At 34.9% G+C, this 27,818-nt stretch overlaps 1 protein-coding gene across 1 annotated transcript in view; it reads right to left on the bottom strand.

The window, feature by feature from the left end:
* Positions 1-27,818, bottom strand: part of DNAJC13 (DnaJ heat shock protein family (Hsp40) member C13) — a 120,121-nt gene that overhangs the window by 48,562 nt on the left and 43,741 nt on the right. Inside the window, exons 15-31 of the mRNA XM_010380216.2 lie at positions 27,236-27,391; positions 25,957-26,013; positions 24,692-24,813; positions 22,441-22,516; positions 22,103-22,198; positions 21,186-21,329; positions 17,996-18,078; positions 15,509-15,662; positions 12,395-12,498; positions 12,149-12,308; positions 11,015-11,077; positions 9,802-9,903; positions 7,920-8,024; positions 6,659-6,861; positions 5,571-5,655; positions 1,777-1,931; positions 1,215-1,260 (exon numbers count right to left, since the gene is read on the bottom strand). Of these exons, the coding sequence (XP_010378518.1) occupies positions 1,215-1,260; positions 1,777-1,931; positions 5,571-5,655; positions 6,659-6,861; positions 7,920-8,024; positions 9,802-9,903; positions 11,015-11,077; positions 12,149-12,308; positions 12,395-12,498; positions 15,509-15,662; positions 17,996-18,078; positions 21,186-21,329; positions 22,103-22,198; positions 22,441-22,516; positions 24,692-24,813; positions 25,957-26,013; positions 27,236-27,391 (1,911 nt within the window). The remainder of the gene's footprint in view (positions 1-1,214; positions 1,261-1,776; positions 1,932-5,570; positions 5,656-6,658; positions 6,862-7,919; positions 8,025-9,801; positions 9,904-11,014; positions 11,078-12,148; positions 12,309-12,394; positions 12,499-15,508; positions 15,663-17,995; positions 18,079-21,185; positions 21,330-22,102; positions 22,199-22,440; positions 22,517-24,691; positions 24,814-25,956; positions 26,014-27,235; positions 27,392-27,818) is intronic.

Below are 27,818 nucleotides of genomic sequence, written 5' to 3'. Positions count from 1 at the left end.
GGATAAAACAAAGAGACAAGGGAAAAAACCCAAACATGGTTTTATCATGTGGTGCAAAGACAAATTAGAAGATGAATATTTTCAGGCTTTCTGCTAATAAGAGAAACAAATTCACTATCTGTTAAACTTTTGGGTAAAGAATTGCTAGTTGTATTCTTGAATACTATTATTTGGTAATTCAAACATCCAGATTTGTGCTTTAAATACTGTTTTGCTGTAATTATTCAAAATACTGTTAGCTGAAATGATATAAATCATTTCTAATATAAAATTTGGAAAAAATTACATTATGCATAATGGCACAGAAATAAGGAAGAAAAAGAATGCCCAAATGTCTAATACTAATTAAGGTACTATCATTAGAGACTTTTTTAACTTGTTTATATTCTCATTTTCTATTTGTATAAAGCTGTGGAAATTATGCTGCCATGGGCATCTTTCATACTAGACGAATGGGTCACTTTCTAGGGCTTCACTGGCTGCTCTATAAAACATACAATTTAGTGTCTATTGTCAAGGTGGTGCCAGCATCCCTCGGTTAGTCTTCTAAACAGTGGTCTGGTTTTGGTTTATTATTCTGCTCTATCTGATCCAAAAAGAAGCCCATGCTCCATGAAAAGCTGAACGTATTTCAAAACACCCTTCAGTTTCAACAATAAATATCTCTTTGCAAAATGTAGATATTAAGTTTAGATTGTCCAAACTACCTAAATAAGTCTTTTTTGTTTGTTTGTTCTTCTTTTAATTCCTAGCTTAACTCCTCAGTAAAATGACAAGAACACTTGAGAGCATATGAAAAACTGAGTAGCTTCGAAAAAGAAACCTAGCACTTCTGCCACTTTGGGATCTGAACAAAAAGGCTGAAGTCTTCCTGAATTTTAGCTGACAACGTAAGACTCAGGTGAATTATTTACGAAAATCACTAATCTAAACCTTATACAGAGAACAACTTATATTCATGGAGGTGTCAGGCTATAATTCACAGCTGCAATCTCAATATTAAGTCTAACGGGTCAGCGACATTTATTTTCCTTTAAAAATATTACCTTAGACTTTATATGTGCAAGGTACCACGAACGATGTAAGAACAGAGTAAAACAATACCTGCCCTCAAGTCCTTATAATCTCGTAAACATAATACACAGCTCAGGAAACTTTACAGTGCCAAAACAGCTGACCCAGGGCTAAGTATTCAGAGGATTAATCTGGCTTACCTCTTCTGACTTGAAAGCCTGTTTGGTATGTGTGTATTTCAAAAATCTAGAAAGAAAAATGAATTATCTATCAGATATAAAAAGCGATTTAGTTTTTGTAACCTTAGTTTTCTAAAGACTAGATCTTTTACAGCTAAATAAAACTCACAAATGGCCACTCACATAAATCCATATTCCCAAATTATTTAATTTCTGAATAAGGCAAGAACTTAACTAGAAAGATTTTTAAAGTGTAGTCATATTAAAGCTATGTGACAATATAAAAAATTATTAAATTTTAAGCAAGCAAAATGTAAAACTGCATGTACAATATGAATATGGCTATATTAAATACATACTTAAATACTAGATAATACATTCTTATGCTAGATGTGGTATAGTGGTACAATTCTGAGTAATTTTCCCCCATCCTTCTACTTTCCAAGTCTTTAGACATTACTTAAATAGCCTTTATAATGAGAATCTTAATAAAAACAATGATGTACTCACAAAAAATTCAATTAAATCAGTCCATGTAAAATTCAAATAATACTTTTAAATAGATTACCCTTAAAGTTCTTACCGAGCAACAGGAAGCACATTGGAACCTGTGTACATCATGATAAAGAAAAATACTCCACTCAGATAAAGGCGGGGTAACTGTGGGTTATCTTGCATGATATGGTATAACAAAATAGCAACCTTCTCAACAAGGATAGGGTCAAAGGTCAGCAGTAGCTGAAAAAAAATTAACATGTTTTCATTGGGTTGTAAAAAACCTGCATCATCACTTTAGGTTTTTTATTTCATATGCTGAGGTTATAGCTCCTTATGTAAGTTATAAAATAAAAACCCATGGGAGTCAGTAAGCTCATCTACCAGACCCACAACAGATTTGAAAAATGATTCATTCTACAATATTTAATGCAGAAAATCAATTGAGAGTTGATCAAAATGTATTCAGAAAAGCCCAAACATGCCTGAAGCTAGTTTTGTCATAACGTTACAGGTAATATTGCTTCTTGTGCAAGAATCTTCCTAAAAAGACTTCTCGGTTTGTTTCAATTCAGCTGAGTTGACATAAGAATCCCTTGAAGGCTTCTTGAGAACTCAAGGAGCAGAGCAGAAAATAACGATCAATGAAACAGCCTAAAAAGTAGATCCAGAAGTGCAGGTAAAAGGCAAGAGGGTAAACAAGTATCAGGTAGTACATCTGCTACCAGAAATTACCAAAAGATGTGGCCTCTAGAAATCTGAGCTACAAATACAGGAATTTCTGGGATTACTCTAATAAATCTGGGCTAATTAAAAACCATACAGAATTGCTATCAATAAACTTTTGATAAACATTTAATAAGTTTTATCTATGAAGCTTAATAAAGGTGTCGTTCCAATTTTCTATAAACACCTGCTTCCAATGAATCCTCAGTTTTGGGTCAAATGCTCCCAGTACAAAAAAAAAAAAAAATTTATAGCCAGGTGCAGTGGCTCACGCCTGTAAGCCCAGCACTTTGGGAGACTGAGGCAGGTGGATCACAAGGTCAGGAGTTCAAGACCAGCCTGGTCACTATGGTGAAACTCCATCTGTACTAAAAATACAAAAAATTAGCTGGGCGTGGTAGCAGGTGCCTGTAATCTCGGCTACTTGGGAGGCTGAGGCAGAATTGCTTAAACCTAGGAGGAGGAGGTTGCAGTGAGCAGATATTACACCACTGCACTCCAGCCTGGGCGACAGAGTAAAACTCCGTTTCAAAAAATAAACAAATAAATAAATAAATAAATTTACAATAAAGAGTAAGTAGCTCAAATTAGGAGGCTAAAGTTCTACACTCATGTGAGACTAAACAGCTATGTGTCTTTTAAGTAAATAACTCAAATTTCTCTGTGCTTTGGTATCTTATGTATTCCATAAGGTATTTAGATTAAGCGTTTCACACTATTACATATTTTAAAAAGGAAACATACAGTCATATAGGATTTTCCCTAGTGTTAATGGCAGTAGTTCAAGACTTGACATTATGGGAATTAGCAGCAAACACACACACAAGCGCGCACACACACCCAACCACCCACCGTATTTCAATCTGTCACTATACCAGAAAACCTAGAACATTTATTCAGCACACACACCCCCAGAGTATTTCAAACTATCACTATAATAGAAAACCGAGAACACTGACTCACTGTATCTTGGACCACTCTAAAAATTCTGAAGCTCTATCAGATGGTAAAAATGAGTACTGCTCTTAAAGTCAAATGAATTATAGATATCCCTTTCCAACCAATGAAGATAATGTTCCCGGAAAGTACTATAGCCACCTAACTGTGCTTTGGGCAAGATTTGGGTCTCCCAGAATATAAAAAATTAAGAGAAAAATAAAAATAACTTCTTAAAAATATTTTTTAACTCAATATAAAAAAAAAAAAGAAGGAGTCACATACTGTTCAAAGAAGCTAGATTTATCAATACAAATATCTTTAATCACGTTGTTCAGATCTTACTGAAAATTTTTGGTTAATTAAAAGAAAGCCTCCCTCCCCCAAGCTTCATGTTATGCTGAGTACATTTCTTAAAACTTTTTCAATCAACCCTTCCTAGCCTGAAATTTAATGCCATTTGTATTTACTTTTTCCTTTCAGTTTCGTAAGACTTAGAAAAATGGGAGAGGTTGATCTTCTGGGTGTGGTGTTTTATCCACATGTTGAGAGGGTCTATCAAGGAGAACACATTCCTCTCTCTGCATCACCTCACACATGCAGCCACATGGCCCCACGGGGAGGGGGATGTGGTAATAGTTTAGAGTCCTCAATAACTGCAGTGCTTTTTCACTGAAGGATCTGAATGGAAATGTCCACAAGAGAAAAGCACAGAAATGTTAAAATGTGAGTATGCTTAAATAACAGAAATTGGCAAAAAAAAAAAAAAAATAGGGCATTATTGTATTGTATTTAGAAGTCTTTTACAGCATCAATGACTTACATAGGTATTTAGGTAGTAAATAAGTGAATGTAAAAATATATAAACTGAGTTAACTCTTCTCTCCCATTGCAGACCAATGTACAACTGAAAGGTACAAATGGCACAAATTACTGGCATAGAACTTAATAGAAACATTTGCCTGAAGTCTCTAGGACCTGACTTATTTGGGTTTAATGCTAATCTGAAGTTTAAATAGCTTAATTCCAAAAAAGCAGAATAATGCAAAAGAAAAAGGGATGATTGGAAACCTTTTAAGAAATATGCTCAGCATAGTATTAATTCCAACTCACTGCTCTGAATCATTGGTATCAATGAAAACATAATTAAGAATAGTCAAAATCTAGGGCAGAAGCTAGTGAGACTGCTGTGATTACTACTTAAGATATAAGCCACCAAGTCCACCCCTGTGGCCTGCTGGTGTGCCTCCCAGTAGTCTTAACAACATCAACATACACCACAAACTGGAGTAAATCACTTTTCAGATATTAAAGAGGTGTGATTTTAAAAATAGGTAAAAAATAAAACTCTTTTAGCACATTTCTGGAATCTGGAAACTTCTCATTTTTAGGTTCAATTTTATGTAATCAAAAGTTTGATTTTAGTTGCAGCATATTCAGCAACTCAAGAGTAAGTGAAATAGCCAGGTGTGGTGGCTCACGCCTGTAATCCCAGCACGCTGGGAGGCCAAGGCAGATGGATCATTTGAGGCCAGGAGTTTGAGAACAGTCTGGTTAACATGGGGAAACTCCTTCTCTACTAAAAATACAAAGTAGCTGGGTGTGGTGGTGCACACCTGTAATCCCAGCTACTCGGGAGGCTGAGGCAAGAGAATCATCTGAATATGGGAGGCAAAGGTTGGAGTGAGTCAAGATCCCACCACTGCACTTCAGCCTGGGCAACAGAGAGAGACTGTCTCAAAAAAAAAAAAAATTAAAAAAATAAAAAATTAAGTGAAATGAATGTAATTCAAATCTTCTCTTTTTGAGACAAGGTCTTGCTCTGTTGCCCAGGCTGGAGTGCAGTGGCATGATCACAGCTCACTGCAGCCTCAAACTCCTGGGAACAAATAATTGTCCCACCTCAGCCTCCCGAAGGGCAGGGACTACAGACGTGTGCCATCATGCCTGGGGGTTATTTACTTATTATTATTTTTTTTTTGTAGAGATGGAGTCTTCCTATGTTGACCAAAGTAGTCTCGAATTCCTGGACTCAAGCAACCCTCCCGCCTCAGCCTCCCAAAGCACTGGGACTGGAGGTGTGAGACTCCACACCTGGCCTGTTTAGGCTTTTTGAAAATGGAATAGACTGCAACAAAACAAAGACTGGTACTGATAATAAAATTAAGAGAAAATGATTCTTAAAATTGCTCCTAGTTTGATTACATAAAAGTAACTCACCTGAATAATATGGGGAAGGCAAGTGCTATCTGACAGCAGTCTTTTCACTTTGGGTAGAGGCCGAATGATGGCATTGTCTTGATCCCTAGAAAACATTTTCTCACGTCAACATTTAATGTATTTATTAAAATTTGTATGTTCAGAGCATATGACATTCTACTAGGCATGAAGCAAGTTACCTTACTTTTTTGTTAATGAAGACTAAGCTCTCATACAGCTGGGAACATGATTAGGTATTTTGGTTTAAATCTATTTGGCTGCTTAATATGACTTCATTTCCTTCCATAAGATTTCCTTGAATAACAGTATCCTAGAAGAGCCAAAGACTCTTATTTATTATTTAATTGATTAAACTTGGTGTTGTCCAACACACTGTCAGTGGATATTTTCCCCCAAAGGGCATATCAAACTTTGTTACATAAATTTAAACCTTGATTTAACTATGTTTGGTATTTTCTAAGTATTGCTTTAATTTTAATGCTACCTTATTTCTAAATACTAACTGTATAACTTTTGAGTCCAACTGGAACCATGAAAACTTCAAGTGTTTTAAAATATGTGACAATTTCTCAGTAATTTCCATCACAAGACATCTTTAGTACAGTAATGAATCAAAATGATTTATATGTAAATATCTCATAAAGATTAAAAAGTTCCATGCAAGCGTTACATTTATGACTTAGAGAACAAATTCTCACCTTTACGGGTCAAGTGGGGCAAGATGTGGGCCTACACTTGCCTTCTATAGCAGAAACAGCTAGCCTGTCAGATCAATAGCTGGCATTCACCACTGTCTATGGACTGCAGTATGTATAATTCAAAACATTCACACCAATTCACAGAAATTAAAATAATGTTAAGTCTCAGTTTTGTAATATTATTTGAAATCTCCCAGAGAAAGCTGTTTTAGTTACTTTATTAATATAATTTGCAAATTCTTTATATCCGTTTCAAAAAATGCCAAAGGTCAAAGCAGCATTCCTCCAAGGCCATAAATAGGAATCTTTGTTTTAAACCACCAGACTGATTCTATGATGTTACTACAGAAGCATATCAATTATCCATGAAAACATTCAATTACATTTTACCTGCTTGGAAAATATCCACACATTGTGATCAACATGTTCAATATAAGGGTAGCAAGGTCAGTTTCATTCAGGACAGCCTGTCCACTGGCTAAGAGACACCACTTAAGCTGGGGTATGGACTGAAGTGGTCGCCATCCATCCATGCCTTGAGCCCAGCATCTGGTTTTTGCATTTAACATTCCTTTGGTCCACAATTCTTGCATCTTAATGGATGGAAGGCATTATTACAAACAGACAAAATAAAATGAAAAACTTCACTAATGTTTTCTACCTTATAGTAAATACATACTAAATTATGAAACAAACATGCAAGTACACTATTTTAGGAAAACCAAGTTTTGTTGACAGGCCTTTGGGAACCCAAATTTAGTTAATACAAAAAACAAAAAAAAACAAAAAAAACAACCTACCACCACTTTGTCAACCTGCAGAGCATAAAGAATACTGGAAGGAGTAAAAATGATAGGTGGAGTGCTAATTAAATTATATGAGAGCAGAAGGGTTGGTCCTCTATAAAACTATTTTTGCCCCAATTCAAAATGAGCCTGGGAGGCTGAAGATTGGAGGCAGGATCAAATATCAAGATAAAAAGGAAAATTGTCCTTAGTTCTTGGACTGAGTAATTTTCAATGAATTTTAGACTGTATACTAAAACTTACTTGTTCATACCATATAGAAACATAGTTTGACATAAGTACTAAGAGAGCTTTTTTTTTTTTTTTTTTTTTTAGGAGATAGGGTTTTGCTATTCATTGCCTAGGCTGGAGTGCAGTGGTGTGATCATGGCTTACTGCAGTCTCAATCTCCTGGGCTCACGCGACCCTCCCACCTCAGCCTCTCAAGTAGCTGAGACTATAGGCATGCACCACCATGCCTAGCTAATTATTTTTTATTTTAATAGAGACAGTGTCTTGCTATGTTGCCCAGGCTGGTCTTGAACTACCAGCTTCAAGCGATCCTCCCACAGTGCTGGAATTACAGGTGTGAGCCACTATACACAGCCAGAAATTATTACATTAAAGTCACTAAAAACCTGAATGCTACATCCATAACCACAGCGTTTAAACAAGGCTTGAAGGCGTAATTTTATATGTATGTTTGGTTCTCCATTTTTCACGTGGAAACTGAGTTGCAGGGCCCTTGGAGCTAATAACAGGAATTTAAATGACAGCTTTAAAATATTCCACACCTCTGTAAGTGCTAAGCAGGAGGGCATAAGAAATGCTGAGACCTTCACAAAAAGCTTCTCCAAGATACACACCTCATGAAATCCATATGGGCCACTCCTTTCTTTGTCTGCGTTGCCAAAATACCATTCCTTTTCACTCTCTCTTTTCATATCTGGAGCAGCTTCAATTACATTGCTCTAAGTTTAAAAAATATTTAAATTATTTTCCAAGGCAGAAAACTAAGAGACCAGATGTCATAAAACAAAGTTGCACAGCAGTACTTTGGAGGGGTTTATATTCCTTTAAAAGCTAACCTGAAATTTTAAGTGACCTTATTTTAAGATTTAAGAGTTCAAGACAAAATGCCTAACCTAACAGTCCAAAAAAACTATTTCCTTATTAATATACATTTGAAGTAAATGGTTTCCTAAGTTCACACTCAGCAATCTAAGCTAAATTCAGTGACATCTACATTCCCCATTGGTCATCAATAAATACCAAGGACACTAACATTTTAGTAGCAAAGAATATTGCAAATAGTTATGTAAATAGATATGTATCATTAATCTTAAGCAATAATGCTCAAAATATTAAAGTTCTTTTGGGGGAAAAACTCCAACTAAGAGTTCCAGTAAGTATCTGAGATCAAAGCATTAAAATGCTAACAGCAAAGTTAGTTTTCGGTGGTTTTATATACTTAGTCTCAATTTATTATCTATTACCCTTACTACAAATAATTCTTACAATGTTCTCTATCAATGTTTTACAAGAATCTATGTTAAAATTTTTATGTAGTTGGGTTATTTTATCACAACATGATTCTTACGTTCTTCGTCTTTCTTTTTTGAGACAGGGTCTTACTTTGTTACCTAGGCTGGAGTGCAATGGCACAAAAATGCCTCACTGCAGCCTTGACTTCCCAGGCTCATACAATCCTCCTGCCTTAGCCCCTCAAGTAGCTGGGACTACAGGTGTGTGCCACCACATCTGGCTAATTTTTTGTTTTTGTCAAGACGGGTTTTGCCAAGTTGCTTAGGCTGGTCTTGAACTCCTGAGTTCAAGCGATCCTCCCGCCTCAGCCTCCCAAAGTGCTGGGATTATGGGTGTGAGCCACCATGCCCAGCCTGTTCTTTTTCTTACAATCAGTTTCTTTGAGAATGAAATAACATGTTTTAAATACTGCCATTAATTATCAGCTTTCAGTTAGGCTCATATAGAGAGGTACAGCAAAGCTGTTATGAGCATACAGACTTCTGGGTCTTAACTGTAGCTCTGCCACTTATCAGGTGACCTTGGGCAAGATAGTTAGCCTCTGTGTTCCTTAGTTTCCTCATCTGTAAAACGTGGATAGTAACCACCTCAAAGGGCTGTTGGGGGATTCAAAAAGTTAATGTATTATATGTGTACCAGAACAGTACCTGTTGTAATGGTATATAACAGAATATGCCATATACTAAATACTCGATTAGCACTTTCGGTCACAATTCACATGAAATCTAACATGACACATCTCCTTACATCAGGAAATTAAAACACCAAAAAAAAAAAAAAAAAAATCAAATGAGCTAAGGATAGATTCTTCTATAAGTTAAGTATCAGTCCTCTTGGGGGTTTCAATAAGGTGTCCAGACTCCTTTAAGGCAAAGCATATTCTTACTGCTTGCCAATGTTAAAAGTACTAGTTACATATCTAATGAATTCCGTTTATGTCCTGAGAGTCACACTGCCTCAAGATAAGCCGTATTAGAGATAGTTACTTTAATTGAAAAAATAAAACTCAATCGTTACTGTCCATTTTGGATTGTTCTTACAGTGGTTTCACATTTTCTGTGTGAAATCTCCGAGAACTAGTACTCTGTAATTACTGGAGAAATATGTGATTGACCATATATTTTCAGATTTCTATGATTCTTTTGACTTCAAAATTATACTCAAAGAATGTTAAGTTTGTAAAACCTAAACAAGGATACGTACTTGCAGTGGTACTGTAGCTCGGCTTACATGGAGATGTGCAAGGGTAAGCAAGTCCACAAGTATTCTTATTCCATTTGAATCCATGAGATCCTTAACATTTTTCTGGAAGAAGAAAACATTTTTTTCGTAATCTAAACATTTTTCATAATCTAAAACCTTTCCCAACAGTACCTTTCCCAATAGGTACTACCACCTACAAGGTCCTCGAAGAGGAGAATGCTTGGAATCTTTGGAAATAATTGATACAACTGGTATTACTTGGTCTTTTCAGCATTTTGTGTTCAAGGAACCTGAATTCCAATTGATTAAAAGGGCAAAATTGTATTACAAAGAGATCACTTAAGAATTTTTACTTAAATATGTTCTGAAGAAAAAACAACCCATAAAAATAAGAGCAAACAAACTGAAGACTGTCAATGATAAACTCTGGTTTTACAATTATTCTGCCAAGGTCTTTTTAATAAACAGATTATTCTATATCAGAAATAAAGTCTGCTATATTAAAAAAATCCTTTAATGTTCCAGTTTGTTTTCTTAAACTTAAAATAACTGGTAATTTCTTAGAAGAGACTATAATTTCAATTAAAATTTCTTTGTACTTATAATTACACTTCAGTTTAAAACATTTGCATTACTTAAGAATAAAACTACACAAATTGGGATTAGTATCCAAGTTTTAAGAAATGAAAATCTGCTTACACTTCAACATAAATTGTGAATTAATTGCATATATTACAACTATGAATTCCTCTTGTTCGAAATGAGCATGAACTTATTAAAATGTCTTCAAAAACAGTAAAATGACTAATTTATAACTTCCAATTACTTTTTATCTACAAAATGTATACTGATAAAGACTTTCCATTTTATGTCAAACATATATTTTACTTAAAATTTAGCCCTAGAGTCCCTAAAGAAAAATAAGGTAATAATTTTTATTATTCAAGATCATTTTAATGTATTAAAAGTCATCCATTATTCATCATTCAGAATTTTATTATCATTCATTCATTCTGCACCCATAATATTAAGACAGACTATACAGGGAATACTGACAAAACCCTTTCCCTCCAGGTTAGAGCACACAGAACTTTGTCTAAAAAGGAGAAGACAGAAAAGAACACTCCCTGGATAATCAACCCAAACTGTGAGTTTATCTTACATTACTTATATGACTTGGAAATAACAATGTATGTATGCGAAACTACTGTACCTTATTAAGGATCAACTTGTTAAGGAAGAGAATCAACCTATCTCGTTCAAGTTTATCTGTGCACTATTGAAATAAATGAGAATCTGGTCAGAACTGAATAGAAATACAAATTAAGCTATTACTATTACTAGACAAAATCAACCAACAGCCCATAAGTAATGCCATCTTTTAAACATTAAAGAGAAAAATCATAGAAATCTGTCAATTACTGCAATTCCTTAATGAATCCTGAAAATTACATTCTTTATAACTTTATATAACTTGTCTAATTTCCCTAGAAAGGCAGACATTGTAAAGTCATCAAACAGATTAATATATAGCTTTAAGGACATATGTAAAAATTGAAGTAAGTGAAAAAATTGGTCCAAATGATACTTTAAAAGGAATGTAAACACAAAAGAAAGTATAAAACATACACTGCAACAAACAGGTAGCAATCAAATAAGCTGCATGATGAATTAATTTGTCCCCTTCACCATGTTCTAGTGTTAAATCACAAATTCTTAAAAAAAAAAGAAATTTTTTTTTTGAGACAAGGTCCTGCTCTGTCATCCAGGATGGAGTGTGATCACAGCTCACTGCTCAACCTCCTGGGTTCCAGTGATCCTCCCACTTCCAGGTGAACCACCAGGTACATGCCACCATGTCCACTAATTTTTTTATTTGACAAACTGTATAAAATTCTTTGTAAAGTGCTAACTCAAGGTTTCTTTTTTGGAGGGTTAGCGCTGTAGTTTTAAAAGGTTTTTGCTATCTTCACACTTCTAAATTTAGTATGCTAGCATCAATTAAGATTTTTCCAAAATGGAAAATCAGAGGTACATACAACTCTAGAAGTCACCATTTCTTTTATACACCTGTCCAACTCATCCATACTTAAAGACTGACTAGTAGGTCAACTAAAGTCATTTGAAAATAGTAACTGAAACACATAAAGCGACATGGACAAATTCTAACCCATTATTCATTTTCCTATTCATCTAACTCAGATTTAAGTAAGTATAAATTACAGAAAAATGAATGCAGAAAGTTACAGTAATAATGTGATCAAACAGAATTTAAATTTAGTTTTAAAATTTAACACATACCCTAGTGACACTATCAAATAGTAATTTCCTTAAATGATATCCTTACCCTCTCTAACATTCCAATGATATATCTGGTATCTGTAAAAGGTCCTATTTCTTCGTGACATCTGCCATAAACAATAGCAAGGGCTTGTAAACATAAACACTTCATGTTTACTTTTGGGGTGAGCAAGAAGCGATGATAAAGCTCATTGAAAAATTCATACCTAGATTAAAAAAAAAAGTTCACAATAGAAATAACCATGAAATCAACAGTGAAAACAAATGCAACAGGATATACAGAGTAGCTCACGATCTCTTAATTGATCCACTTTCTTCATTCTCATCTTCCTCCAATAGTAATCTCAGGTAATAGTCTCCTATTTTAATTTCCTCTGCCAGGCACTCATATTTAACCTTCATAAACAAAAGCAAATTACACTATTTTAGTATACAATAGATTTTGGCAATTTCTAATAATTATTTCTTATAATTCTTTCTGTTCAGAACTTATTTCTTACAATACCTGTTAATTCAATATTGTTAACATGACTATTTTAGCTAAATGCTGAGAATTACATACCAATTTTATAAATGTCAGACTTGCCGATAAAAACGATCACAGCACTATGTGGTGTCAATTAAAAAACGAAGAATAAAATCTGCTTTATTCCCTACTGGGTTTACCATAAAAAAGCAAGGAGTAGATGGTCCTGCATCATACATAATTTGCTCAACACACATACACTACTTCAGGTCTTCCTTCTATCCCGTAGCTCTACCCCCGGTGATGTGCCAAGACTTAAAACCAACACATCAACTGCATTTTACATTTTCGTAAAGAATTCCTTCTATGTCAAATCACCCCATTCTACTAAATTGAGGTGATAAATGAGGGCAAAGTCAAAGATCAGGAGTTGGGCCAGCACCACCATGCTTGCACTCAGGTTGTGTGTCTCAAGGAAAGATTTCAGGCAATTATAAAAAGGAATTCTCAGATCAAAATTCTTTTTCCAAAGTCTGAAATAATGGATTTCTAAAAATATGAATTATATAAAATCAAATATATATCTTCGTTTCACTTTTTTTTTGAGATGGAGTCTCACTCTGTCTCCCAGGCTGGAGTGCAGTGGCGTGATCTCCACTCACTGCAAGCTCCGCCTCCCAGGTTCATGCCATTCTCCTGCCTCAGCCTCCTGAGTAGCTGGGACTACAGGTGCATGCCACCACGCCCAGCTAATTGTTTTATATTGTTAGTAGAGACGGGGTTTCACTGTGTTAGTCAGGATGGTCTTGATCTCCTGACCTCATGATCCACCCGCCTCGGCCTCCCAAAGTGTTGGGGTTACAGGCGTGAGCCACCGCGCTGGCCTCACTTTCTATAAAGTCTAAGCATTCAATTCATTCAATTTCTATTAAGCATATACTGCGTGCCATGCACTATTCTAGGCACTGGAGACGCAGCAGTTGAACAAAGGTTTCTGCCCTCACAGGTGAAGCCCATAAAAAAGTGAAATATATTTGATAGCTGGGTAACAGTAAGCACTACAGAGTGAAATAAAGCAGGAAATGGGGATAGGGAGACAGAATGTAGATGTAAATATGTGTGCATGTATAAAAGGGGCTGCATTTTTAAACAAGGTATCCAAGGGAAGGCCCACTCAGATAACGACATTCGAAAGATCCAAAGATGAGAAAACAAGTTATGAGGCTATCTGGGGAAAACCTTATTCTAAGCAGAGGAAACACCAAATAAAAAGACCTTGAGGCAAGAACGTGAGTTTGGTGTTTTCTAAGAAGCCTGTTTGGCTGGAACAGAGTGTGAGAGAGGGAGAGGAGTAGGAGATGAGATAAAAGAAACAATGCTTAGCACGGGGGGTTACATAGATTCTGGCTTGTAAGTCATTTTAAGGTCTCAGATTTTAAATGAGATGGGAAACTACAAGAGCACCAAGGGTTTGAGCACAGAAATAATGTGCTTGCTATTTAGCAAGGTAACTCTGCTATGTTGATAACAGATTCCAGGGAGGCAAGAGTAGAAGCAGTGATACTGTTGCAATCTACCAGCAAGAAGGTCTGAATAAATTTTGAAGGTGTACTGTATGGAATTTGCTAAAAAACCTGATATGGGGTTTAACAGAAAAAAAAATGTCAAGGGTTTTCACTAGAAAATAAGGACTAGTCGTTATCTAAGATCATAAAGAGTGTAAGAGAAGTAGGCTCAGGGGAAGAACAAGAGCACAATTTTGGAGAAAAGTTCTAGATACTTATTAGATACCCAATTATGAGTCTAGGTATGAAGTATGAAGTCTAGGGCCGAAAGTCTAAGCAAGAGATAAAAATCTGGAAGCCATCAGCAAATAAAAAACCTTTAAAGCCAGACTGGGCAACACGGTAAAACTTTGTCTCTATAAAAAATACAAAAACTAGCTAAGCATGGTGGTGCAAGCCTCTGGTCCCACCTACTGGGGAGGCTAAGGTGGAAAGATTGCTTGAGCCAATGAGGCAGAGGCTGCAGTGAGCCAAGATGGCACCACTGCAGTCTAGCCTAGGCAATAAAGCAAGATCCTGTCTCAAAAAAATAAAATAAAATAAAATAAAAACATTTAAAGCCATGAAACTTAATGATTTCATTGAGGCAATGAATCAAAATGAAAGAGGTCAAAGAACTGAAACTTTGCAGCCAGCCAACATTTAGTGGTCAGCGAGATGAAGCAAAATGAGTAAGGAAAACTTGATAAGTAGACAGTGAAGAAGGAGAAAATCTAGAATACAGACTCCCAAAACCAAGTAAAGGCAAGTTTTTCATTTTGTTAAGAAAAGAATGACCATATTCAAAGTATTACATGTTTTGGAAACGCAACTGGGTTAAAGATCAAAGCCTGCAGGATCACTCACATGTTCAAATTTAAAGCTATTATAATAGTCTAAATTACATATGGTTATAATATACTTCAATTATATATACACCCACACATATAAAATTACCTACCACCACGACCTTTCTTGTTTTTCCTGCTCTTTACATCAATAATTTAACAGAATAGCAAAATATGGTCACATTCAGAATCAATTAACACACAAAAAAATCAAACAAGTTACAAGGACCAAGGGAAACAGGGTATGTTTCAATGAAAAAAGAACTCAAAGGTCCCAGAAATGGGGGAGAAAAAAAAAAAAAGGAACAGATTCGGAATGCATAGAATCAAATTTATTAAAATTCTTACATGATTCTCAGGTACAAAGCTAAGTTACTTAACAAAATTTTTTATTTTGTCTGACACAAAGATTAAAGTTTTCCAATATTTCCTACATAACATTAAAGGGGAAAGGCAAAGACAAGTTATATAATTACAATTTTAAAAAAATCAGTCCCCAAATAGTACACGATTTTTAAGATTAATATACTGGAAAAATCAAACTTTACCTCAAACTCATGGTGGTTCCAAGAGATCACATTAGCACTTCCAAGCTCTCTGTCAATATTAAATGCTCTCATTTCAGATTCAAGAGTATCTTTCAGTTCTTCTCGTGTTTTGAAATTCCAAATAAGGTTTGACCTGGCATGGTCTTGACCAAACCTAGACATACATATTATCAGGAAATAGCAGGATGAACTAAGCATTTTAAAAAACCTGTAAATATCCCTTACTGTACCTTATAGTACATTATAATAAGAAAAAAAAAGTGGAATAGACTTTAGCAAGTGTAAGTAAAGAAAATAAAATCTGTGTAAAGAAGTAGAGTAAAATATTAATGATAGAATCTTAGTGGTAGGTATACAGATATCCACTGCAAAATTCTTTTACCTTTTGTATGTTTGAAAGTTTTCAAACATAGGCCAGGCGCGATGGCTCACGCCTGTAATCCCAGCACTTTGGGAGGCCGAGGCAGGCAGATCATGAGGTCAGGAGTTTTAGAGACCAGCCTGGCCAATATGATGAAACCCCGTCTCTACTAAAAATACAAAAATTAGCCAGGCATAGTGGCACGTGCCTGTAGTCTCAGCTACTTGGGAGGCTGAGACAGAAGAATCCTTGAACCAGGGAGGTGGAGGTCGCAGTGAGCTGAGATCATGCCACTGCACTCCAGCCTGGGTGACAGAGCAAGACTCTGTCTCAAAAAAAAAAAAAAAAAAAAAAAAAAAAAATTCATAATAAAAAGTTAAGGAAAAAAGGGAACCTAAACTATACAACAAATCTGTGTGAATTTTTTAAAAAATCTGATATTTCAACTTCAATGTTTATTGCTAATACAAATTCCAGTTAGAAAACAATTCTATTGGCCAGGCGCGGTGGCTCCCACCTGTAACCCCAGCACTTTGGGAGGCCGAGGTGGGCAGATCATGAGGTTAGGAGTTCGAGATCAGTCTGGCCAACATGGTGAAACCCTGTCTCCAGTAAAAATACAAAAAATTAGCTGGGTGTGGTAGCGCATGCCTGTAATCCCAGCTACTCGAAGGCTGAAGCTGGAGAATCGCTTGAACTCGGGAGGCAGAGGTTGCAGCGAGCCGAGATCACGCCATTGCACTCCAGCCTGGGCAACTGGGCGAGACTCCGTCTCAAAACACACACACACACACACACACCACAATTCTATTGTCAGATATAGAATTTTAGGTTGGGGAGATAAGAATTGCTGGACTTTTGGGTAAAGCATGTGGAATCAGCAACAATCTATATATGTTAGGACTTTATAGACTACCCAAGAAAGAATACTGCAAACTGCCAAGGTACGACTGAGCATTTTCCACATATCTTCCTCATATACTTGGAGTAACTATTGTAAAACATTTGGGAACAAGTCTAACTGGGGATGAACGGGCTTCACATATGCTTACTTTCAAGTCTGCAATCCGCCTAGAAAGTCTCATTTCAGAGTTCCAAGGAAGTTCTATGGGGCGCAACACAACTGAGAGAGAAATCCAAGGCATATACTTAAGGATATACTATATACATACTGTATACTTTAAAAGTAGTGAGGGGGAGTTTTCAAAGGACATATTTTTCTTTATTGGCCAAGGTATAATTGATATGTCAGTTTCCAGAGTGAGTACTGTAAGTTATCTAAAAGAAGCTTTGCAAACTCCCCAAAATGATTGTTTCCCTGTCCTATGTGTACGTGTGTGTGTGTGTCCAGGAAGGGGGTGCAGGGTGAGGGTGAGATTAGTGGATAAGAAGAGGGAAGAGGTTACCACATTTGAAAGGAGGGAAGGCCCTCCTATCAGCTAACTTGGACACTCATTTCTCACAAGTCTTATGTTATTATCATCTGCCTCTTTTAAGACTCCATTTCCAGGCCGGGCGCGGTGGCTCAAGCCTGTAATCCCAGCACTTTGGGAGGCCGAGACGGGCGGATCACAAGGTCAGGAGATCGAGACCATCCCGGCTAACACGGTGAAACCCCGTCTCTACTAAAAAAAAAAAAAAAAATACAAAAAAAAAACACTAGCCGCGCGAGGTGGCGGGCGCCTGTAGTCCCAGCTACTCGGGAGGCTGAGGCAGGAGAATGGCATAAACCCGGGAGGCGGAGCTTGCAGTGAGCTGAGATCCGGCCACTGCACTCCAGCCTGGGCAACAGAGCGAGACTCAGTCTCCAAAAAAAAAGACTCCATTTCCAACTAGGAATTATGCAATTATTTCTAAGCCCGCAATAAAGTATTTTAAAGTAATCATCACTAAGCCTTAATAAAGTCTTTAATGTAATTTTAGTTCCTCAGACTATCACTCTATGAAAAGCCTTAATTTTAGGAGCATCTCTAGTCACCCCAATCTTAACAGTTATAGTTCCTGAACTTGATGGCATAAAAATACTTGTGGCATAAAGCAATAGTTTCAGGGAAGAAAAACATGTCATGATGCTCTCATGGCAATACTAAATTTAATCTTTACTGGAAAAGAGACTTAAAGTTTACCTATAATAGAAGAGATCCCAATTTGCTTCTATTTTTATTCTTTGTCTTCTCTTTCGAAGAACTACTGGCTTCTGATTTATATTCTGGAATAGAAAAAACTTCATAGTGCTCAATCTGGGGCTACCAAATAGGCTTAGTCAGAAGATCATCAATTTATAAGTGATGAGAAACATTTCTTTCATCAAATTTTGATGGAAACAAAAATTAATGGAATAAATAAAATCTACAAAACATGAATATAAATGTAGGATATTAAATTATATCACATATAATTTGACAACATATATTTCTATAGTGTTACTCAAGTATTTTCCATGTAGTCTAAAGCTGTTTCAACACCAAATTTTGTTAAAGTTTACAGTGATTAATAAAATTTATAATAGTCAAAAACAGTGACTTGTTTCAAACATTTACATGCAGTTAACACAAAAGTCTTGGGACAACAATAAATGCAAAAGATTACAGATTATTAAAGTGCTACCAAAGCCAAGAGGAGCAAGTACAAATTGAAATAGCTAATGGAGAAGAAATGTGTCTACATTCAAACACATGTGAAGTAAGACTTGAATTTATTAAACAAAGAATTATCAAAGATGACTTCACATGCCAGGCAGCTTAATGCATTTCACACACGTAGCAGGAACTTACACTCACCATATTGTTTTTGTCCTGAATTTAGTTGTAAAAAGGAAAAAAAATTAAAAATAAAAACAGAATGACCCTAGATCTGCTAAATTATATCTATTACACATCAATATAAAATTATCTTCACTTTAAGACTAAAATAGGTGCACGTGCTTCTCTAAGCCTGTGACTCAAATTTTAGGCAGTCATAAACCCTTTGAGAATTCAAAGAGAGCTATGGCCCCTGTTTCAGAGATAGGCACATACTTAAGGTTGCAACTGGAAGAGAAGATTTCAAGGAATTCTTAAAGTCTCTATATGGACCAGAGGTTAAGAATCTCTGTTCCAAATGAAACCTATGTATATATCAGACATGAAAACTCTAATCCTCATTGTGATAGAAACAAAAAGTAGAAAGTGGTATAGATTAAAACATGGAAGTCTGTAATTTCATTAGAGTGCAAAAAAACCCCAGACTAGCTGATATAGAAAAAAAAAGGTAAAATAAATTTTAAAAAATATTGTTTGAAATATAAACCCTGTAAGTTATATAAGAAAATGTTTCCTACAAATTTTAATTCTGTGCACTATCACGAAAGCTAATGTAAACTGGTTTGAATAAAGTATATAAATAATTCAAAATTTGGTTTAATGACAAACCTTTTCTTAAACTTTCTAATTAAGAAGTACTTTCTTCAATCCCTCCTCCCCTCTAGGACAAAAGGCTGGCAGTCCAAAGTAACAAAAATGTAAATACTATACAGAAAAAGGGCAAAAAGCTCTCCCTAAACTAAGTGACTGAATTGGAGACTCAGGCTAACAGTTCTAACCAGATAAACAAATCCCTAAACTGAAAATAACAAAGAAAAAGCAACCTTACACATTAGCCAAAGGTTACTAGTAATCCAGCACAGAGCATCAGCTGCAAATGGAACCGACTTCATAAACACTGATTATATAAGAAATGCAGATTATTTCAAGAATTGCCAGTTAATCTTGACAATGATTAGTTTTCAGACTCTAACTATAGCATAAGATCGTTTCAAACTTTGATGTTAGTGTTTCTATTAACAAAACAGTCACAAAGATTATTTGCTGTTCTCTAAAGAAATTAATGCTAAAAATAGGACCCACGCAGAAAGGAGATAAGCCATTGATGCTAACCAAAAGATCTTCTTGACCAACATTTATCTGGCATCATTATTTGCTCAAAACTTTAGCAATACCCCATGGAAATGATACCAACAAACCAGTAAAACATTTTTTATATTAAAAATATTCTTTTCCCTCTAAATTGTTTTAAAATAGCAGATTATTGTCTATAGTTTTAGCTAAGACAGCTTTGTGTTCATGCTTATGTTGGATAAATGTTACATATGAAGTCTGATGCCAAAAACTTATCTGCAGTATGATAACTATATTTAACAGCTTGAAACAACTGTTATTTTAGAAATCAGTTTAACTACCTGAAGCCAGGAGCTTGCAATTTTTAATAACTGTGAAAATCATTCATATCTGTAGATTTTTCAACTGTTCAAATGCTATACCAGTACTATCCTGACCAGATATGTATATAGTGCCTTTACTATTATCTTGCTTGTATATCAAAGAAACCCTATAAGATAGAGAAGGGAGGTATTGTTATTCCGATTTATGAAAGAGGAAAGTAAGGTTCTAAAAACCCATAACTTGGATTAACAAGTAATGAAACTAGGCTCAGAAGTTAACCAATTCAAAGTTCAGTATTCTCTTTACTATACTACATAGCCACTTGAAAGCCTGTCTAATGATTCCTTATATTGAATATATCACTTATATAAATTAGCAGTAATCTATTATTCTGGAGTTCTAAAGAATTGAACATTGACTCCAGTTTCAGATAGATACACAAGACTTTTGTTCTGCTATGCTTACATATTCTGGCAATCCATAAGAAACCCACTTGTTTTAGAAAGATATTAAAGTTATTTTCCTTGAATAAGGCAATAGCTACCATAAATAAGGAGAAGGTTAAAGAGGAAGAATGTACGTGTGATCAACAAAAACAGAGATCAAGACTGCTTCTACAGGACATCTTAATTCATACTTAACCACTGCAAAACCCATTATAGACAGAAGAATGCATTACTGAGTCAGGTTCTGTAGAACATAATGCATGCTGAAGAATAAGACCAAAACTGTTTTAGATCTAACTTTGATGTGAGAAAAAATTACTACAAAATTTAAGTATACACAATACATTTAATTTAAAATGTGAATCTTATCTCCAGAACACTTGTCTGGCTAGCTCTGAATAAAAAGGCTAACAGGAAGAGCACCTTTATTTTCACAGGTATAAAACAAAGTCCAGAGAAGAAGGGAAATAAAAACCTAATCATCAACTCATAAAACTATGAACTAAGGAAAATGTACATAACAGTATGAATTAGAAATTAGGTACCATTCATTTTTAAGCTTCAGGCATTCAGCAAGAAATATATCAATACCATCTCTGTGAACAGCAGGAACTAAAGTAGACTAGGACACACAGAAGTGCTAGGAATTTGGAAGCAAATTCTACTTTTACCTCTTTTTGAGCAATGCCCATCCGATCCCTCCAGTGCATCAATACAAGATCCACTTTTTCTTTGGCAAATTTTTCAACTTCTTTAGCAGCTTTTCCAGCTAGTCTTTGCCACTCTGGAACTTTACTAAATTTTCCATACTGATCCTGTAAAATAATGTTGAAATCCATTACATGCCTGTTTGCAAATTTATTTTAAAACTTTATGTAAAGCTGTGTCATTCTATCTATCTTATAAGGTAAATGCTGAATGTTATGGTTCAGTGAAGAAACAAACTGAAAACTTCTACAAATTATACTTTTTATCCAAAAAACTTTAACTTTTCTACTTAGGTTTCAAGATGATTCTTTTATGAGGGGTGGCAAGATGCAAGTGGGAGCTGGGTGCAGACAGAGAAGGATGACAGAAAAAGAATATATATAAGAAATTATTATAGTAGTGTATCATAAAGATGTTTAATTTTTCCATGGATGGCCCAACCTTATAATTAACACAAATCTTGTAGGGAAAAAAACCCTACCTATAACTTTTTTCATGGTTGGCCCCTTTTACCAACAACATTTATCAATCTCCTATGTGCAAAGTACATTTACACACTTATTGGTACTCCAGAACGTACCAATAGGTTGAATTAGAGAAACAAAACATAGAATAAAATGACCACTATTCATAACATTAATTTGTGATGATAGTTGCATAACTCTGGAAATATACCACAAATTATTTAATTGTATACTTTAAAAAGATGAATATTACAGGATATAAATTTTACCTCAAGAAAGATATCAATAGTTAAGTATTACTATTCAATGCAATGAATTCTTTGTTTCTAAAATTTTTAGTGTGTTTCAAAAAAGACATATATATATAACAGTACCCTTACTCCTAAAAAAGACACACTTGGGACAATTATATTTACCATTGCTATTTTCACATTGTCTCTAACATGCATCCGATCAGCATCCTTCTCAGGCACGAGATCTGAGCTGTCCAAGTATGCCAGCAAGCCTGGCGGCTAAAAACAAAGCACAAAATCCACTTTCAAAACAATGTGAAAAAGAAAATTTAGCTTTAACAACCCAAATCAATTAATGCTGTGGCTTAGCTATTGAGGGTAAAACTTTAGGGCTTTAGGGTAACTCCTATAATAAATACCTTTTCAATCAAAAACAAACCATCCCCTTTTAACAATACAGATAATTTGTTCGATTAAATTTTATTAGATAGTATATAAACCTAATTTCTCAACTGACTTACCAAAATGCGTTTCAACAAGTTTGTTGCGGTTGCATTATCAGCTGTCCAGAGTCCCACTAAATGTCTACTTAGCTGTCTGAAAAAAGCAGACGTTGAGAAAGGTTTGCTGCTTTATCTCAGCTAGAACAGAAAGGAATTTTTAAGAACAAAATATCACATAATTATAAAAAATATGGCTACAGTAAAAAAAATCATTCCGATGTTAAAAATAATTACTAAAAATTCTAATGTGGCAAGTTATAATTCAAATGTTACTAATATTTTGGAATTTTCTAAAAATTAAAATGTTTTCCTAATAAATACACTCATTTTCAATAAACCTGAACATGGAAAAAGTAGTTTCTATCCCATTTAAAGGAAGAAAAAAACAGTAAAAACAATTAGAGTTGATGACACAAATAATTTGCATAACAAGTCCTACTAATATAGTGACAATGGCATCCTGGCATTTTTTGGAATTCTGAACAAGCAAGAAGTCAACAACTATGTTCTAATATAACCGTTTTGGCAAGGTCAGAGAGAAAATTATTTTCACTTCTAGAGTCTGGGCAAAGACCTAAACCACTTACAGCAAATTATTCAACTCATCTCACTTAAAAGCTCTAAGAGTATATTTTAATTCAAAGTAAAAATCTAAGATCCAAGTTCAATCTATGGTTTAGTCATTTACTAATTTTAATCCCCATGTCAACATCTGTCTCCTTAACTGAAAGCTCCTCATAAGTAGAAACCCTATTTTACTCACCAGTGACCTTTCTGTGCTTTGGTGGGGATTCAATTACCATAGCTATAAGAATGGTCATGAAACCTATGAGGGAAATAACCAAATAACCACCTACAAACATATGTTTTATATATGTTACATTATTGAAGAACAAAATTTAACTGCAAAACCCAAAATATACTTTGTCTGTCACCAGAAAGAGAACGCTACTAAAACTGTTCATTCCTGTGCCAATTTGAAAGCTAACATACTGAAGTAATTAAACTTGTAATTTCCTTCACTGGCATTTGGTAAGTTATCATGTCAGTGACTCCTAAAAAGGCTTTAGTTAGGGACAAAAGAGATAACACTTTATAACAGCAATTTCTAAAAGATAAAGCAATGCAAATAGAGTGATATTTCTATTATATATTGACAGATCTTTAACAGCCTATTTCAAATATTACTAACCTTTTGGAATTTTCTCCAAATTAAAATGCTTCCCTAATACACTAATTGATCACAGTAGGGGAATTTAACTGATTAACTATACTAATGAGGAACACAACAAGGAAGCATTTAACATTGGGGGCGGGTTAATGGAATAGGCTATCAACAGTCTCTGCTTTAATGAAAGATGCTGTCTAGCACTGCTAATAAGACAATACTAGGAAAATATCCTTCTTATTTTTATCCTCTAAGACTACTTTTGTTGTTAACACAAGTGAGGGAGGTAGTTTCTTCTAATAGTATAAATAGTAAAAAAAAAATCACTGGCAAGGCAGCATACCATGACGTATAATAACTACACACAGGTGACAAAGAAAATGTACAGTATTGTAACAAACTAAACATTTAACTCAGCAACTTATGCTATTATTTAAAAAGTCAAAAAATATAATTAAAAATATTTATGATACTCATTGTTTTTACTAATACGAATCATAGTATGGTATGCTTAAGATAGCTGAAAGGGTCACATGTTAGAAATCACAAAGAGGGTTAAAAGGGCTGGAATTCATGTAGTGTGGAATAAATGAGTAAATTTATGTGTTTATATTTGAATGACTATTAGGAAAAAGGGAATCATTTAATTAAAAGAGATTTAGGTTAAGTCTAGCTTCAGCTGGATATGTAAGAGTATTTAACCAAAGATATTTAAAAATCAACTATGTGAGGTTTTCACATGGCATCACATGCATGCAAGATGGTCACAGGAATGTAAGGAGAAAAGGCCTGAGCATGTGGTTCTAGTTCCATAAGCTTGTATGTACTCTTTTCCATACTGGTCCCATGACTGTGGTGTCAGAGCCTGATAATAGGTTACTGGGGGGAAAAAGGTAAACAGTGTTTCCCCCCAAGTTATCCACAGGCAGGGACAGTGATCTTTTGGGCAAAATCCTTCTGTAAGGAAAGGAAAAGAACTAGGTGGATCAAAAGAAAATGTAATATTTGTGTAATACAAACACATTTAGTTTTATGTAATATCTGAATCAATTATCTATAGACAGGAAGTTAATTTATAGCAAATTGAATTAAATCACCTACCTATTTGTAAGCATCCTTTGATCTGAGCTTACTGTAAACATCGCTGTATGCAAGTGTCGAGGTAAGGCACCTTCACTTAGGGCAAGCTCCTGCATTTTTGTAGCAATTTCTTTATCACCTTCCTTTGGAAAAAGGGTAAGATGACCCCTAAGGCAGCAATCCAGGACAAACTATCCAAACTTTAAAAAACTAATTTTACATCTTTAAATGAAAAAACTATTCAGTATGTAATAAAAGTTTAAAATGCATCTTCCACTCACCCAAAAAAAACATAGGTTGAGTAGTAGCACAGGTAATTTTTAAACCTTTGGAATAAGGTAGAGATGTTTCCAGACAACTTTACCTCATAAACTATGCTTTGCTAAACTTAATATTAAAACTAGGTTCATTCCCTGTGTGTGTAGTTGCCAACAAAAAGGAGAGGCTTGGCTATTGCAAGTTCTGTTAAATTTGGGTACTTTGGAAGCTAATACTGAGCAAAGAACCCATTAGCTAAAAGGAGAAAATTAGCCTTTGGTTGTATATACACACTAAAAACGCAAACTTTGATGTTCCATCCAGTTCAATGCCTACATATAATTACAGCTACTTAAGGGCATACTAATTCTGTGATTGTGTGCTACACTTATGCACAATAGATGAATTTTTTGGTAAACGGAGAATTCTTAAATTGTATTCAAATTGCTTCTATGACAACAAAAGAATACGAGAATCCAAAAGCCATTTAGACTGATATCATTGTAAACATCAAAGTATGCAACAGACATTCATGGCCACCTTATCTTTTAAAAAATATAGAAACATAAAGCAACTATCTTAAAGAAGCAGTATCTTGGACAAGATCATGCCCCAATCTCTAGAGTTCAATTACAAATATGCTTTAGCAAGAACTTTTTTGTTGCCTTATTTGATATAATTTTGCTATGAACTAACTCCATCAATAGAGTTCTATTCAATCTCAAGATCCTTCCAAAAAAGGGCAACAGAACACTAACTTTTAATTACTTTAAGTAAAATGAACAAATAATGCAGTAACAGATTTATTTGCTCTACAACTTCGCCTACTATGAAATTAAAACTTTTATTATTGAGGATTGTTTCTGTAACAAGCTTAAAACTAATTTCTAAATAAAGATTTAAAATTACTTTTCTTATCCAGAGAAATGTTTATTTCCCAAAAAGACTGAAAGGCAATACTGTCAACTTCAATTAAAACAGCCTATCAACATTCAAGTAAGGTTAAAATTTCAAAACTGTTCTCTCACCTCTATTATTGCCTTCATAACCAACCCAGCTCCTTTTATTATTGCCATGGAAGGATGCTTTAAAGTGAGGGGGAAAAAAGTATCAAAAAATAAAGAATTTTATTCCAACACATTTAGCTGTTTACTCTTAAGAAGGATATACATTTTTACACAACGTATAAGCCATACAATTAGTGAAGGATACATCTCAAAGTCAGTTTGGTTAAATATTTTAGGTATTTTCACAATATAGCCTTAGAGATACAGACACATAAACAAAAAATTTATGTTAGTAGGAAACAGCCAACAATTATTTGAATAATTATTTGAATGATACTAATAAAAACATAAATACCATATATACATACATGTACCTAGTAAGTACTATAGTACTGTATAAAATAACAAACGTTTTCCAGTGTTTATGAAGAGCCCTGCTAAAGCTCATTTTATTATTTGGGAATTTGTAAAGAAAAGGGAACTTTGGGCCTACCACAGAAAAATGAGTTTTTCACTATTAAAATGGAGGCCAGGTGTGGTGGGTCATGTTTGTAATCCCAGCACTTTGGGAGGCTAAGGCAGGAGAATCGCTTAAGTTCAGGGGTATGAGAACAGCCTGGGCAACAAAGGGAGAACAGCCTGGGCAACAAACAAACAAATAAATAAATAAATTAGCCGGGTGTGGTAGCATATGCCTGTGGTCCCAGCTGCTCAGCAATTGAGGTGGGAAGATCACTTGAGTCTAGGAGGCTGAGGCTGCAGTGAGCTGTGACTGCATCACCGTACTCCAGTCTGGGCAACAGAACAAGACCTTTGCCTCAAAAAATAAAAAAGCAAGATACAGAAAATGGGCAGAGTGTCAAAACAGCAGTCAACACCCATCAACAGGGCTCTACATGAAACACCAAGAAATCTGTATGCTCAAAATGTACCAATATGATAATGTACTAGGTACATTTGTCTATATTATACATCAAGCTTGTCCAACCTGCAGCCTACATAGATGTTTATATTTATTCAAAGCCAACCCAGGATGGTTTTGAATGTAGCCCAACACAAATTCTTAAACTTTCTTAAAACATTTTTGTGATTGTTTTTTCTTTTAGGTCATCAGGTATTGTTAGTGTTAGTGTATTTTATGTGTGGCCCAAGACAATTCTTCTTCCAACATGGCCCAGGGAAGCCAAAAGATTGGACATCTCTGCTGTAGAAGTATGCAAATGTTATCTTAGAAACAGTGATCCTAAAAGTGGTTCCCTTAAATTCATTGCTATCTGATAAGAAAAATATAAGCTCTCACCTGAAAAAGTTTAAAAAGGGTTCTTCCATTGGATGCTACCATCTCTAAGAGCATATCAAACTGCTGCCCTTCAGTTGTCTCACTATATGGAGCACAGAGGGCAAAGGTAAGGAAGTCCAAGAGCGAACTAATAACTAGGGCACCAGTCCCATGATCCTGAAACAAAGCAACAGATTCTCTTCAAGACTTGAAGATGGGGAGCTTCAGTTACACTGTAACAAGAATGTGTTCCTTTCTGTTATTCTATATGTCAGACATAAACATCGACTTTAATTTCTCAACATGAGGTTCAAAGTTGGATGACTCTTTAGTACTTGCTTTGCTCACACAGTGAATCCATTATCCATCATACCTCAAAAGGAACAACTAAAATTCAGTCAAATTTCAAGAGTATAATCAAGACTCCTCAAATGTGTATAACAAAGGTTAATGTTTATTTGTATAAAAGAAATCTTTGCCAATATTTAAAAAATTCTGGCAATCTGCTCATGTTCCTTCAAGATGCTATAGAATGCCCATCTCCAAAATTGTTATCAGGAACTGATGAACAAAGATTTGGCTTAATTTTCTTAGAGCAGTTTAT

Source organism: Rhinopithecus roxellana, chromosome 1, assembly GCF_007565055.1.
Source record: "Rhinopithecus roxellana isolate Shanxi Qingling chromosome 1, ASM756505v1, whole genome shotgun sequence".
NCBI classification, from domain to species: Eukaryota; Metazoa; Chordata; class Mammalia; order Primates; family Cercopithecidae; genus Rhinopithecus; species Rhinopithecus roxellana.
Note: the sequence above shows the minus strand (reverse complement) of the source record. Positions and strands in the feature narration are given on the sequence as shown.